This window comes from Littorina saxatilis, linkage group LG17, assembly GCF_037325665.1.
Source record: "Littorina saxatilis isolate snail1 linkage group LG17, US_GU_Lsax_2.0, whole genome shotgun sequence".
Classification (NCBI taxonomy): Eukaryota; Metazoa; Mollusca; class Gastropoda; order Littorinimorpha; family Littorinidae; genus Littorina; species Littorina saxatilis.
The window spans coordinates 58,043,749-58,060,088 of record NC_090261.1 but is presented as its reverse complement, the minus strand read 5'-3'; the positions used below and the strand labels follow the sequence as shown (position 1 = coordinate 58,060,088).

The window sequence follows — 16,340 nt, the reverse complement described above, 5'->3', positions numbered from 1 at the left end:
ATCAGTGACCGTTACGTTTTGTTATGTCATAACTGAACGTTTCAATAACATATTTTTCTTGGTTTTTTTATTCTGAATTTTAGAACGTTGGCAGTGTATTTTTTTTAGATTTATAAAATGTATCGATTCATCAATGTTATTTGTAGTGTTGACCAAAATATGACATTTGACAAACGTTTAATCTCTGCATGCATACCATTCCCCAAAAGACAATCCAGCCAGGTGTCTTACCTCTGGTACGGCCTCAGGGACGTGAAAGCAGCTTGCGTAGCATCGCCCTGTCATTCCACCTCCTTGTCATTGCAATCTCTTCATTCATTCCATTCCCAACAGACAATCCAGCCAGACGTCTTACCTCTGATACAGTCTCAGGGTGGCGAGAGCAGCTTGCGTGGCATTGCCCTCCCTCTCTACCTCCATGTAATCTCTTCATTCCATCCCCAAAAGACAATCCAGCCAGGTGTCTTACCTCTGGTAAGGTCCGCGGGAAGTCGGGGCAGCTTGCGTGACATTGCCCTCCCTCTCCTTCTTCATGACATTGTAATCTCTGCATTCCATTCCCCATCAGACAGTCCAGCCAGTTGTCTTACCTCTGATACGGCCTCAGGGAGGTGAGGGCAGCTTGCGTGGCATTGCCCTCCCACTCCACCTTCATGTCATTGTTATCTTTTCATTCTATCCTCAACAGACAATCCAGCTTGGTGCCTTACCTCTGATACGGCCCCAGGGAGGTGAGGGCAGCTTGCGTGGCATTGCCCTCCCACTCCACCTCCGTGTCTGTCTCGTTGCTGTCGTGGTGGGACACCAGCTGGTACTTCAGCAGCGGACCGTTCATGTTGGAGGGGGGTGTCCAGGAGAAACTCGCGCTCGCCATCTCGATTTCTTTCACCTGAACACAGGGAGCGAGAGATTGCTGTACTGTACAGTGCAGATCATTTAATATTATGAGTTTGGATTCAAGGTTCTATCAATTTTTTTTTTTTTGTGCTGATTGTAAAGGTGCGTTGGTTGTGTTAGGGTAGGTTTGGGTTTAGGTGGCGGTTGGGGTAGGAATGGGGTTTGGGTGGGGTTTGGGGTCGGGTATGGGTTTGGGTATAGGTGGTGGGTGGGGGATGGGTGTTACCTTTACTGAGTGCAGGTGTTAGTACCAGCAGAGTTTGTTCGACGGTTTAAAACCTTTGACGTGCAACATTGTTTGCTCACAGTATTTGTATGTGCAAAACAAGTATGTCCATGCCAGAGAGCAAGTCATCGTCACCTTAATTTAAACTTGGTCAAGAAAAGACTTATTTAAAATCGAAGTATTTCGGAACATTCTCCATAAATGCCGTCAAATGTCAGCTTTCAACTACAAAAGGATCAGTTATTACAGAAAGAAGATATGGCCAACGCGTGCACAAAGAAAACGTGGACAGGCCATAACCCCAATCCCTCCACCCTCCCCCCCCCCCCCACCTTCATCTCCCGTCAATGGTATTAATAAGAAAACCCTGGCAGCCATTAAGGTTTCCGGAAGAAATACTCTGCACATAAAGAAAGCGCTCCAAATGTATTAATGTGAAATAGAATAAGTTAGAGTAATGCACTACCACTCTCCTAGCAACTTGGCATTGAAATAAACAATGCAGATTTTCAATCTGTTGACGAAATAAAATAACAACATTAACGACAAAAAAAAAAACACACAAAAAAAGGTTTCTATTCTCCAGTTTCGACCAGGGTGTCCTACCTCGAGTATCATGTCCGAGGAAGGAGTGCCCGGCTTGGTTCTGAAGACCACGGGTGGGCTGGACACACTGCCGTTAGCATTGACCGCCTCCACGCGGTATGCGTACAGTGTGTAGGGTTGTAGGCCCGTGTCCACGTGTTGCTGGACTGTGGGCGGTAAAACACACAATCAGACGCAGGCGGACACGCAGAAAAACAAACAGACAGACAAGCACGCACGCACGCACGCACGCATACACACACGCAGACACAGGCAGACAGACAGGCACGTACGCACGAACACACGCACACAGGGACACACACACACACACACAAACACACACGCGCGCACGCAGAAACTCACGCACGTAGACACACTTGCTCGCGCACACACACACACACACACACGCACACACACACACACACACGCACACACACACACACACACGCTCACACACACACACACACACACGCACACAGACACACGCACACATACACACACACGCACACACACACACACACACACATACACACACACACACACACACACACACACACACACACACACACACACACTGTCAACTAACAAGCGAGCAGCAAAGATAATCAATCAGGGATGAATGCGTGAGAATGTAGATGTGCTTTTCAAGAGGCGCGTAACTCTCATTTGCCCAGGCCTATGAATTTTAAAATATACAACACGACGAACAAACACACACACCAAGGCAGTAACACATTCTTTCAGAGCCTGAACAAAACACAAAGGTGAAAAAACACACGGCAGCAAATATGTTAGTCAATGTCCACGGGTGCACCATATATGTTGACCGTACACTCACCGCTGCCGTTATACACCATGGTGTCGTTTCTGAACAAGCGGTAATTCTCAATGACGCCATTTGGAAAGTCGGGAGGAAACCAGGTAAGGTTCATTGATGTTGGCGTCAGAGGAGTATGCATAGGTGCTGGCTGCTGTGATGGCCCTGTAAAGCAGTCAAGGGAAATACAAATGAAAGTATACCAAAACCTTATTTTTCTTTTATTGGCCTCAGTTGCATGCAGGCTTGCTTGAATTCTTCTAATTTTGCCTCTTTCTATTTTTGTTCTCCCTTTTTTTGTTGAGGGGAGCATACTTTACAATCAAATTTACAAGACAACAAATACAAATAATTTAATGTCACTAACATTTCTTTTTTTACTTTTGCGCTCGCACACATACACACAAACACACACACACAGCCACCACCCCCTGCCGCACCTCCCACACCGACACACACACACACACACATCAACTCCCCCCTCACACACAGCCCCCAAACCCTCTCCCACCGCAACACACACACACATCAACCCCCACACACACACACACATCAACCCCCCCCCACACACACACATCAACCCCCCCACACACACAGCCCCCAAACCCTCTCCCACCGCAACACACACATCAACCCACCCCCCACCCCCCCACACACACATCACCCCCCCCACACACACACACACAGCCCCCAAACCCTCCCACCGCAACACACACACATCAACCCCCCCCCACATACACACACACATCACCCCCCACACACATCACCCCCACACACACACACACAGCCCCCAGACCCTCTCCCACCGCAACACACACACATCAACCCCCCCCACACGCACACACATCAACCCCCCCCACACACACACTGCCTCCAAACCCTCTCCCACCGCAACACACACACATTAGAACTCACTCTTGCTGCAGCCAAAGGGATTCTGTGCATTGAGGTTGCTCGCCCCGCTGACACACCTGTCACACTGCAGCCCCTCCACGTACTGTTTGCACGTGCACTGGCCTGTCTCACGGTTGCAGTCTGTGCTCGTGCTGCCCGCCGCCAAGCAGTTGCAGGGGGTGCACCTGGCGAATCAAAACAAGGCTTTTTTTCTCTTGGCAGCATACTTTTTTCAACATTGAAATTTCCCTCAAAGAAGAATTTTTGTGTGAATTTTCAGCAGTTCATGTCAGTCTTTACTTCAAGTACACCAGAGTAATTTTACTTTGAAGACACCAGTATTTTTCTGTAGGCTTGTTGTTGTTTTAATAACTTACACATGTAATTTTCTTTAATATGTCAAACAAAAACAAAAATAGCACACACACACAAATGTAAACTCTTTAATTTACATCGACGTTCAAGTTGGCCGGAAATATCCGGTGTTTTAACGAGTTTTGTTTTAACGAACTGAAAAAATAAATCATCAATCGGTCAGGCCTATCAGGTTTAACTGCATCGGTCAGGTTTGCGTACAAAAACAATTAGGCCACAAAAAAAAAGGTCTGTTTACGGTAACATAGGCCAAACAAATAGGGTCGGTAGGTCAAGATTTTTTTTTGTGCAAAAAACCATATTTTTACGTTATTTTGCAAAAAAACCAAAAGATTTTTTTTTTCCCAAATGCCAAAAAAAAGTCCAGGGTCGCGCGAAAAAAATAGGGTCGGTCGGCTTACCGTAAACAGACTATTTATTTTTTTTGGCCTTAGTTCTTGTTAGGAAACGCTACCGTTGCTGAGCTTTGGTTCAGTTTTGTGTGTTGCATGTAGTTGACTTATTTGTACTTTGTGGGAAAGTACCGATATTATATTTTGTAAACACAATATTTATGCTTGGACGAGAATGCAGGTGAACTTTCTAGTCCTGTCAAAACAAGTTGTTTACCATGCTGTTTTAGTCGTGAGTTCGTGGCGTTCGTTCGGATTAAGTGCGTCGGCGCTTTTTGATGTACGTCATAGAGAATGTCGCTAGTTTAGTCCATGCACGGCTCGTATAATGTAGTTGTATCATGTTCGGTCTGGAATATTCTCGAGATTGAGTATTTACTATATATGCCAGCGCGATTTGAATGTAAAGAAAGCTTCTATTTGAGTTCTGCTACGTTGTGCAATTGTATGTATTGAATGCTGAATAAATCCTCGAACTCAATTTGACGAGTTGTTTTCTGTTGCTGCGAAGACGGGCGACGTAGAATAAAAGAACACAACTATACGACGTTTGAGAACTTGTGGCAATCTCAAGTGCCGTGTAACAGTTCTGATTAGCACTTTTAAGGTATACAAATCTAAAGGTGCTTTGGGTTTTCTGTGTAATAAATCACATTTATTGTGAGAGAATGTCTTTGATTGTTTGTGCACTAGAAACGGATGTACAGCACAGTAATTGATAAATGAAGCTTTCCTTTTGCCTTGCAAACTATTTCTTGACATAAAGTTTGCTTTTAATCATTCAGGCTGCCGAATTTAGAAATCTCTGCAAAGCACGTATCAGTACTGTCAACTGCATTCTTTTTTTTAAAGGTTAAAACTGATGTTATCCCGCACGCCCAACCTTAATCCCAATATCTAATTTCAAGAAAATCGTTCAAAAATACAGAGAAAAAAAATACTCCAAGATTAAAAATACAACCCCCCACCACACACATCATTCGCAGTCGAAGCACCCCCTCCCCCACCACCAACCCCAAACCAACCCAACACTGTACCATATCATATACACATGAGACGTATCAACAGTAACAGCTTGTAGACCTCCGACACCTCAATCAATCAATCAATAGGAAGCTTATATAGCGCGTATTCCGTGGGTACAGTTCTAAGCGCTTGTCGAAGAGTTGTCAACACAAGACGAACAAAGAAACTAACATCTACAGACGGACACGAACCCTATCACACACTAGCAAACCCTGATAAACATACAACAAACAACTGTTTAACAACAATGTACACATCAATAGCTAGGTCCAAACAAAATAATATTAAGCACACAAAAAAACACCTCGCACAGAGCACAGCACAAAAATGTCTTTTGGGGCACAACACATCACTGTCGAACATGAAAGTCGCAGCCAGCTACGGGAAGAACTGAGTCTTCAACCTACTCTTGAACGCGTCAAGAGAGGGGCTCTGGCGAAGCTCAAGCGGCAGGGAGTTCCAGACGGAGGGGCCCGCGGAGGGAAATGCACGCTGACCAGCAGATGCGAGTTTCGAGCGAGGGATGTGAAGGCGGAGTGGGTCTCTCAAGGAAAGGTTACACACGCAAGGTTGTCCCTCATGTTGTTTTACAGTTGGATCAATACTGAAAGAGTGTTTCTGCACTATGCACTCGATACTTTTTGTTGTTGAGGGTAAACTTAAAACAACATTTTTCACATTCCAAACCTATCCCTCTCCTCCCAAAACCTCCCACCCATTGCTTCTTTTTCCTTCTTCTTCAACTAATGGCTACTTATCAATCAAATAGAAACGTTAAACCCCCTTGTCATTTTTGATTGATCCTGTTGTTTTTTTGTGTGGTTTTTTTTTGGGTCTCCTATTATACGTGTCCAGTTTACAAGCCTTATATGTCCAAAAGCCCATTTTGTTTTAATTGAACCTGTACTCAATAACAATTACTCAGACCACCACCATCTCTCTCTCTCTCTCTCTCTCTCTCTCTCTCTCTCTCTCTCTCTCTCTCTCTCTCTCTCTCTCTCTCTCTCTCTCTCTCTCTCTCTCTTACACCCCTTACCTGTTCGCAAACCTTCACCCATATAAATGTATGTTAAATGTATGTTTATTGTATATACGTGCCAATGTATATTTGTAAACTTGTCTTTATATAAATACAAACAAAAAAAATCAAAACCAAAAACCCTTGTCTTGAAGGTGAAGTAAACCCAACGGTCTTCCACATTCCGTTTATCCCCCATCTCCAACATTCAAATTATCTCCTTTTACTGCAAAATTATAATGGGTTGTTTTCCATGAAAACAGAAATGTTTGGAAAAGTTCTTCCTAGAAAATATAACACTCTGTGCAAGCTATGATTTGTATATGTTGTTGCCATATAGAAGATTAGAGTCCCATGATACATGGCCGGGTAATATGAGAAATTCTGTGCATGCTATATATATTATTCAAATATAGTGACAACAAGCGAGCAGAAAAGTCTACCACCAGAGAAAATCTACACACACGCACACACACACACACACACACACACACACACACACACACACACACCCTCAATCACGCACACACAGACACACAGACACACAGATACACACACACATACACACACACACACACACACACACACAAACAAACACACACACACACACACACACACACACAACACCAACACTCAAACTCACAAACACACACACACACACACACACACACACACACACACACACACACACACACACACACACACACGCACACGCACACGCACACGCACACATCACAAGGCTTACAATCCGGATTCGAAGGCGTAGAAGCCCACGAGGCACTGGTCACACTTGGCCCCGCCCACCCCGTTATTAGTCCGACAGGAGCAGTTCCCTGTCTTGGAATTGCACGTGGTGCCCGGAGTGGTGCCCTCTGCGACACAGTTACACGGCAGGCACCCTCCCAGCTCCCCTTCGACCGTGTAATAACCTGCAAAGCATAGAAACCATCTAAGATCCATCCAATATGTTCGGTTAAAACAAAGTGTTTTATTGTTTGATGTTCGATACAGTCGTTACCCTCTAACGTGAAGAACTATAACACGCATATATATGCTTATGAACACGTTTATCGGATATACATAAACTGCATACTTTTGATAGAAATTTGACAGACGAATGATACAATCAACACTTTGCAATACTATTTCATGGTTAGTTTTACACAGGAAAACTGAAATAAACAAAAAAGAGCATATTTTGTGTACACGACAATTGATCTTTTCTACAGATCCCTCTGATGCTAGAATCTTGTTGGCTTCACACCCTGTTCTCTTGGCATCTTTATTCAAAAGTTGGTAAATTTACCTCTGTTTCAAGAATACACATTTCCTGACTTATTCTTAACAAAATTCTGAACACCGTAAGGTTTTCTGTCACGTCTTGCACAAATAAACAATCAAGGCCATCTCAACAAATCCATGCAGCAGATGTTTCCATCCCAAAGTTACAGGCAAGGGAAAAGGGATACAATAATGAAAAAGCTTGAAATTGACAATGTGATTTATTACCAGACATGTTGCGCTATTTAGCTATGTCATACCTAAATAGTGCAACATGTCTGATAATAAATCACAAAACATTGCTCTGAAAAAATCTGAGTTCCACCAAAAGTCTATTGACTCTCAAACGTGTAAGAAAAACCAACCTTCCTGGCAGTCATCGCAACGGCGCCCAATCCTGAAAGGCAGACACGAGCAGAGTCCCCCGTCCCTGTCAATACACGTCGCAGGACTGTTCGAGCCGCTAGTATCACAGTCACACGGGTCGCATCCCAGCGGGTTCTCCTTGGTCAAGTTGAAGTGGTTGACCTCGCATAGGTTGCAGCGGGGTCCTCTCGCATTGGCCTTGCATTGGCAGGCCCCAGAAAACTCATTGCATTCGACGTTGCCCCCGGGGACGCCGGCCTCTTCACAATAACAATTTTCGCAACCGTCGCCGGGCGAGTTGTTGAAGGCGTAGGTGCCAGGTTTGCACTCGTCGCACTGCCTGCCTGTGGTCAACAACTTGCACACGCACTGCCCTGTCACCCTATGGAGAAAAAAATCATTGGTCATAATCATGGTTGATTGGTTGTCGCACTGCCTGCCTGTGGTCAACAACTTCCACACGCACTGCCCTGTCACCCCGTGGAAAAATCATTGGTCACAATCAAGGTTGATTGGTTGTCTCACTGCCTGCCTGCATGTGGTCGACAACTTGCACACGCACTGCCCTGACACCCTAGGGAAAATATCATTGGTCATAATAATGGTTGATTGGTTGTTGCGCGCACGCATACTGAACCTACTAGGATTGTATCTCCTGATGACAAACACCAACTACAGCAACATCATTCGATCCTTAAATTTCATTTATGAAAACATACTGCAGAACAAACCAACCCTGAAAGTCCAACAAATGGTGTTTTCGCCTTTGGCTAGTGATTCGGAACATTTGCTTGCTGGAGAGCAAATTTTACTATCCAAATAAACAATAATTTGTTTCAGCAACTTTACTTGCATTAGGCGAGTAGATAAACATTTCTACTTGCCAGTTACGTTTCTACACGCCATGGCGAGTAAAGTACTCGCCACTTTCAGGCCTGCAAACATGATCCAGCAACTGAATTGTGTTGGCTAAAAGGGAAGAGAGAAAGAGGGACAAACATACAAACAGACAGACAGCCCCCCCCCCCCGCCCACACACAAACACAAAGAACTGACTCGTCACAATGGGTGCCGTTTACAGAGCCGGTGGAGTTGCAATTGCAAGGGATGCAGCCAGCGGAGAAGTTGTAGAAGTCGTCCACGCACTGGTCACACTTGGGCCCCTCCACGTGGCTCTTGCACTCGCACTGACCGTTGTCAGGGTTACAGGACATGCTCAGAGAGCCCTGGGGGTTGCAGGAACACGGGGTGCAGCCAAGGGTGTAGCTGGAGTTGAGATTGTAGAAGCCGTAGTTGCACTGATCGCACTGCTTGCCTGAAATAGATAAAAATAAAAATTATTATTGGTGCTCCAAGTCTTCTTCATCTTCTTCTTTTCCCTTTATACTCATTTTTGTTCTCTCGTTGTACCACCCCCATCCCTTTTCAACAACAACAACAACAACAACAACAACAACAACAACAACAACAACAACAACAACAACAACAACAAATAATCTATGTTAAAAAACCACTCCCCCACCACCATCAACATCACCGCTATCACCACCAACACCCCCCCCCCCCCCACCACAACAACAGCCTTACAAGCCAAGGAGAGAGACTTGGACCGACCAGGCCGACGACCCGCCACGAGAAGCTGCATGGACCTGTGGAGGATCTACATACAACCACCAGCTTCATTTCCAGTTTTCACGCTCATAAGAAAAATACCTATCTCAGTGTTAGGCATTTCTGTAGTGAAACTACAAGGGAAGCTACTGGAAGGGTATCTGTCATGTGTTAGAGAGTACACACTCTCAGACCATCAGAAACCATTGCCACGGTAACGTAAGCAAAGCTGCCGATCTCGTTTCTTGAGTTTGGCACGTTTTTTATGATACAGGAAGACTTGTTTTGAGAATGTGAAAGTATGCAAAAGCTCTTTGTGGGTTGTTATGCAGTTTTGCTGATTGAACATGTTGCTGTCAGCTCTTTATCTCACGTTTATCCAGCTGTCACCGCTCGAGATAGGCTGTTTATAACTTATAATTAAAATGTGATAGGCAGATTGTTCAGAAACCAAAGAAAGCTTTTGCGTTTTTCTCAAAACATCACAAAATGACATAGGCAATTATCTTATGAGCGTGACGAAGTGTAAAGGCGATCGACAAGAACAAGAATAAGTACCCATACGACGTACGTACCTATCACGTTCCTCTTGCAGAGACACTGCCCAGTGGTCTGGTTGCAGGACACATCGGCGTTGACCGTCCCCGCAGTGACGCAGCCGCAGGACATGCAACCCTCCCTGTTAACCGCTCTCAAGTTGTAAAAGCCTTCCTTACACTCTCGGCATGCTCGGCCATGCACGTTGGGTTTGCAATTGCACTGTCCTCCCATCTGATGTAGTTCAACAGATTGAATAAAATAAACAAAGAAAGGTTAGTAAATGAAAATTTTATTTAAAGGACAACATTCCTTAACTATGCCTGCGTGTGGTCCACAACTTGCAAACGCACTGCCTGTCACCCGAGGGAAAAATCATTGGTTATATGCTCGGCCATGCACGTTGGGTTTGCAATCGCACAGTCCTTCAATCTGATGTAGTTGATAAGATTGAATAGACAAGTCGCGTAAGGCGAAAATACAGCATTTAGTCAAGCTCAGTCGAACTCACAGAATGAAACTGAACGCACTGCATTTTCGTGGTTGAGGCAGTGAAATTGACAATCCAGAAAAGTGCGGTAGCGGTAGCGCTGAGGAGGATAGCACGTTTTTCTATATCTCTATTCTTTTTAACTTTCCAAACATATCATATATATATGTTTTTTGAATCAGGAACGGACAAGGAATAAGATGAAATTGTTTTTAAATCGATTTCGAAAATTTGATTTTAATCATAATTTTTATATTTTTAATTTTCTGAGCTTGTTTTTAATCCAAATGTTTTTGGAATCAGAAAATGATGAAGAATAAGATAAACGTAATTGTGGATCGTTTTATAAAAAAAATAATTTTAAATACAATTTTCAGTTTTTTAATGATCAAAGTCATCAATTAATTTTTAAGCCTCCAAGCTGAAATGCAATACAAAAGTCCGGCCTTTGTCAAAGATTCCTTGGCCAAAATTTCAATCAATTTCATTGAAAAATGAGGGTGTGACAGTGCCGCCTTAACTTTTACAAAATGCTGGATATGACGTCATCAAACACATTTATCGAAAAAATGGAAAAAACCATCTGGGGATATCATACCCAGGAACTCTCATGAAAAATTTCATAAAGATCGGTCTTGTAGTTTACTCTGAATCGCTCTACACACACACACACACACACACACACACACACACACACACACATACACCACGACCCTCGTCTCGATTCCCCCCTCTATGTTAAAACATTTAGTCAAAACTTGACTAAATGTAAAAAGGTTAGTAAACTCAGAAATGGGACTTTTAATCGAAGACAATAATCCTTTATCATTCACGACCAACGTTGTACTTTGTTTGTATTGCTGACTAATATTTGACATTTTACAGAGATCGAGGTGAGCAATAACTGTCGAGATCTATGTCAAATGTCATAATTTGGTAAACAATACAAATAACGATAATGTATCAAGCCATTTTAAGTTAAAGTTAGGCCCCCCCCAAAAATAGGTCTGTTTACGGTAACATAGGGTGAAAAAATAGGGACGGTAGGTCGGCTTTTTTTAAAAAATTTTATTTTTACATTTTTTTAAAACTTTTTTTTCTCCCCTCTGTATGATGTTTCACAGTTTATTTCTTCTCATCAATCCCTGTTTTTGCCTGTTGAAAAACGTTAATGATACTAAAACTCGCTGGATAGGTACTGATAATTTTCACCCCATCCTTTTCATGACAACATTTATCAAGCTTTACAGCTAGCGGGTGGCGAACACCACTGCGTGCATCCATTTTGAAAGGAAGTAACACGAGTGACGACCCTTTACTCCTAACAGTACTTTGAACTTACCTCCCTTCTGTCGTCTGCTGTTTGAGCGCAAACAGCTCTATTTTGGATGCGGGTTTTTTTTCATTTTTTTTCAGACGATCCAAAAAAAGATTAGGGTCGGGCCTAAAAACTAGGGTCGGTCAGGTTACCGTAAACAGACATATATTTTTTGGGCCTTACTTTTATATTTCACGATTAAACGCAGTAGTAAAATTAATATTAAAAGTCCTACGGGTTTTAGCCATTAAGGACTTGAGTGTTTGTCCGCTTTTAAAAAGAAAGAAGAAAAGAAGAGAAAAAAAAATAAAAAAAAGGAGGGCAGGGGGTGAGGTTGAGATGATGATGCTCTGTGGAATTCGTTAAAAAGAAAAGTAGTTAAGATGGGTTTTTTTAGTAAGAATTATAAGTCTGTATTCTATATCCTGAATAACGGATGTGTAACGCAGACAGACATGCACTCTTTTGTAGTCTCTGACAGCCGTAAAAATATGAGTTAAAGTTGGCTGCTGACATCACATTGCTCAAAGAAGCGACATCTAGTGTGAAATCGACACATAACCATCTATATATTAGGCATTCAGCAATACTCTGGGGTTTGGTTGCCTTCAATTTGGGGGGGGGGGGGGGATCTTCAAAGGGAGTTTCCACTCTAGTTAGGATGACAATTGTCAGATTGTTAATGACCAAACTCATTAATTAATGATAAAGCATACCAAGCTGAAATGCAATCCCATAGTTTGGGCATTGTCAAAGGTTGCTTAACTAAAATGTCAATCAATTGAGCTGAAAAATGAGGGCCTGACAGTGCGGCCTCAACTTTTGTACAAAAAAAGCCAAATATGACGTCATCAAAGAGATTTATTAAAAAAAAAGTGAGAGAAAAAAACGCCTGGGGATATACATTCAAGCACAAGACCAAGTACGCACGGAAACTTGTAATCCATGTCAAAGTTTGGGGGGTTATAGAAACACGAAGATACCCAGCATGCTTCCCCCGAAAACGGTGTGTGGCCGCCAAAATGGCGGGGTAAAAACGGGCATACACTTAAAACAAAAGCCGCGGGAGTGTCAGACCAAGAACGAAACAAACACACAAAATACCCAAGAACTCTCACCAAGTTGCATACGGTCTCTGCGTTATTGGTGCCCGCAAGAAAGCAGTCACACTCCGAGCACACATCGGCGTCCATCATGTTCTTGCCCTCAGGTCTGAAGAAGGTATCTTTGCACATCGCGCAGTACCTGCCCACCGTGTTGTCGCGGCAGTTGATGCAGATCCCCCCGCCGCCGAAGTCGTGGTTGGTGGGGTCGGCATCGACGCTTGAGTTGTAGACGCAGGCGTCGGAGTGGTTGTTGCACTGACACTCCTTACAGTTATAGGCCTTCTTCAGATCTCCTTGTCGGAACGGCTTGTTGTTGTACAGCGGCTGGCATTCGTTGCACTGCAACGGTAACACATATTTCAAAATGAATACCCAATGACTGTTGGAAGAACTAAGCAACTCTTTCTGGACGGATATCGGATTTTCCGGTAGCGAAATGTGTCACTCAGCGCCTAATACCGGAATTTTATGGTTACTCTGCTCCTGTTCAAAATATTGCTACTATCTACTATATTCTACCCGATCCATGTTTTCAATGCCGAGGCCGTTACTGTTGCCGGATTGCCGGTTTCCGGCACGTGTGTTGACCGCATATGGGAGCGGTTTTTGTTGTCGGTGGTTTTTTTTAGACGTGAGGCAATGTAGTCTAAGAAGGGTTAAAAAAAAAGTCAATGAAGATTGGTTGGTTGGTTGTTATTGTCTATCAATGCTAAAGCAGTTAGTGCTATTCTAGACCGATGCAAGTTTGTTTCCTTTCTTAGTCAATGAAGAAACATAACATACAAAGTATAAAAATTAGACCAAAACTGAAAAAATGGTCTCCAGGGGAGGCAATCATCTTGCTGCAAGTCAAAGGGCAGTAAACAAAGGTTGTTTCTATGGTACAGTTCATCTCTGACGTCATACCTATGCTTTTACAATTTATAATATAGCAGTACAGTGGAAACATAGGTTTTCCAGGGGAAAATATGCACTTAACTCCCAACTGTACTGTAGCCAAATTGGCTGTTAGCCAAACGTGCACCAAAGCCAAAATTGCACCTGAGCTAAAAATGCTCTCAAGCCAACATCGCACTTAACCCAAAGCTGCATCATCATCATCATCATCATCATCATCATCATCATCATCATCATCATCATCATCATCATCATCATCATCATCATCCTCCTCCTCATCATCATCATCATCATCACCATCATCATCATCAGTCCCCTGCCTGTCGAAATCGTGTTTTTTTTTTTTGTTTTTTTTTTTGGGGGGGTGGGGGGGGGGGGGGTGGGGGGGGGGGGGGGGGGGAGGGGGCATGAGGGCTGAGGAGGAAGAAACCCCTCTCCAGGCTGTTCTATCGGGGCCTCTCACCAGGAGGTCAGGGAAGCTCAGCTGCGTTCATTCCTTGACGATGTCGGACCAACTCTTCCAAAACTGCACCTGAGCCAAAATTGTACTCAAGTAGGCTGCACGTAAGGCAACAAAAAAAAAAAAAATAGGTGTGGTTAAGGTAACATAGCCAAAAAAAATAGGGTAGGAAGGTAGGCAATCACTTTTTTTTTTTAACTTTTTTTTCTTGTGTGTACAAATTAAACCTACTTGACAGGGAAATAAGTGTGCGACTCGAGCGCTTTCGCTTTCATTGCGTTTTCTGCACTGGGGTTTTTTTTTGTTTTTTTTTTTGTTTTGACAAATGTAATAAAAAGTTATAGGGTCGGCCCCTAAAAATAGGGTAGGTCGGGTTACCGTAACCACACCTACTTTTTTTTTTAGGCCTAACACAGCTGTGACCGTACTTACCCTGTCCCCCTGAGTATGGCTCTCCTCCGTGCACTGACACTTGTAGGGTAGCGTGTCCTGAGAGCAGCTTTCAGCGTGTCCGTTGCATGCGCATCTGTCGACAAGAAAAATATGGTACATGCGCAAGTCACATTCTCCTCGAGAGGAACGGGGACGCCGTGCAAGGATAAAAACAACCACCCACTAAGGTGGTGCTCAAATTACGAGATTACACTTATCCTTGAGAAACATATTTTTGTAGTGATAAACACTCAAACACGGCCATGCTCTTCAGCAGCTTAGAATCAAATAAGGATACCCCCAAAATTGACAAAAACGTAAGGTACCAATAAACACAATTCTGTAAATTGGTCCCTTACGCATTAAAGGCTGAAATGACATCAAATAGGCTGGGGTCCATCAAAATGACCAATGAAATTTTTGCCATGCTGATCAAGAGTGAAACAGACTCTCTCACGGACTTGAAAAACAACATGTTTTCATTTTCTGATGAATTGATCAAATTACTCATCAAACACTGGTTGTGACTTGGATGGCCTCAGCCACTAGCGTGCAGAGGGACGTGACACGCAGCGCGGAAATTGCACTCTGCAGTCTCTGAAGCCGTCCTCTGCATCACCAGTTTCTTACCTGCCATTGACTCTGAATTCGTAGAGACCGAAGTACTCATGCCTGATGTTGTCAACGTAAAAGTGGTCCTGCAGGCGGACCCGTACCCGCGAGGCCTGCGCAAACTGTTGCATTAATTGGTTGCTGTAGTAATTAGTGAACCCAGGTCTGTCTGTGGGTACCACGGTGAAGGTCACGCTGCCTTTGGAGTATGGGATGGATACGTTGTTTCTGCAACAAGGAGCGTATTCGTGTATTAAAACTGAACTTTAAATCTAAAATATTCAATGTCAGTAGCAAAGTATTGCAAGGCGTGGCAAAGGCAAGGCAAGGTAAATCAAGGACAATTAAGACAGGGTAAGGCCTACGGGAAAATATGTTTAAACACCAGCGCCCCCCACCCCCCACCACACACACACAAATACACTCATTCATTCAATATTATCTGAAGAAATAAAGAAAGTTACGTTTCAAAACAGGCATGTGTGTCTTGTGTTGTCCTATACTATTGTTGTTATAATCGTTTACAGGCAGGCAGGGTGTGTCGAAGAACATTTTCCATTTTTATGTAATATTTTAATGGACAATAAAGTGCTGTTGTTGTTATTGTCCCCCACCCCCCACCTCTCTCCGCCTACCCCTCCCCCCTACACTAAAACAAACAAGTACACACACAAACTTACACCGCAAACTTGACACAACCGACAGTAGTTTCGTTGGTCAGGGCTCCGTTGTTTTCCATGGCAAAGTAAGTCGTACAATTCTCCGCGTAATACTGCCATGGCGTAAATGCATCAGAGCCGGTAAAATAGCGTTCAATTGAAATGGCTTTAGGCTGCGGACTGTAAAACTCGATCCCCACATAGAAAACCTGGCGAAAAGTAAGGAAAATGGGTTGTCAAAGATAATTTCATTCCGTTTGTGTTTCCACCTGCTCATATACATCGACTAACCCCTCATTATAACATGAGTTATCAGAAAACGAATGTCCTTCTGCTATTTG

At 43.5% G+C, this 16,340-nt stretch overlaps 1 protein-coding gene across 1 annotated transcript in view; it reads right to left on the bottom strand.

Annotated features, from left to right (window-relative positions):
- The window catches only part of LOC138951832 (usherin-like), a 117,197-nt gene that overhangs the window by 88,643 nt on the left and 12,214 nt on the right, over nucleotides 1-16,340 (bottom strand). The window contains exons 6-17 of the mRNA XM_070323392.1: nucleotides 16,021-16,208; nucleotides 15,359-15,568; nucleotides 14,729-14,822; nucleotides 12,952-13,278; nucleotides 10,064-10,259; nucleotides 8,934-9,192; nucleotides 7,877-8,259; nucleotides 6,976-7,159; nucleotides 3,441-3,604; nucleotides 2,547-2,690; nucleotides 1,730-1,875; nucleotides 711-889 (exon numbers count right to left, since the gene is read on the bottom strand). Of these exons, the coding sequence (XP_070179493.1) occupies nucleotides 711-889; nucleotides 1,730-1,875; nucleotides 2,547-2,690; nucleotides 3,441-3,604; nucleotides 6,976-7,159; nucleotides 7,877-8,259; nucleotides 8,934-9,192; nucleotides 10,064-10,259; nucleotides 12,952-13,278; nucleotides 14,729-14,822; nucleotides 15,359-15,568; nucleotides 16,021-16,208 (2,474 nt within the window). The remainder of the gene's footprint in view (nucleotides 1-710; nucleotides 890-1,729; nucleotides 1,876-2,546; nucleotides 2,691-3,440; nucleotides 3,605-6,975; nucleotides 7,160-7,876; nucleotides 8,260-8,933; nucleotides 9,193-10,063; nucleotides 10,260-12,951; nucleotides 13,279-14,728; nucleotides 14,823-15,358; nucleotides 15,569-16,020; nucleotides 16,209-16,340) is intronic.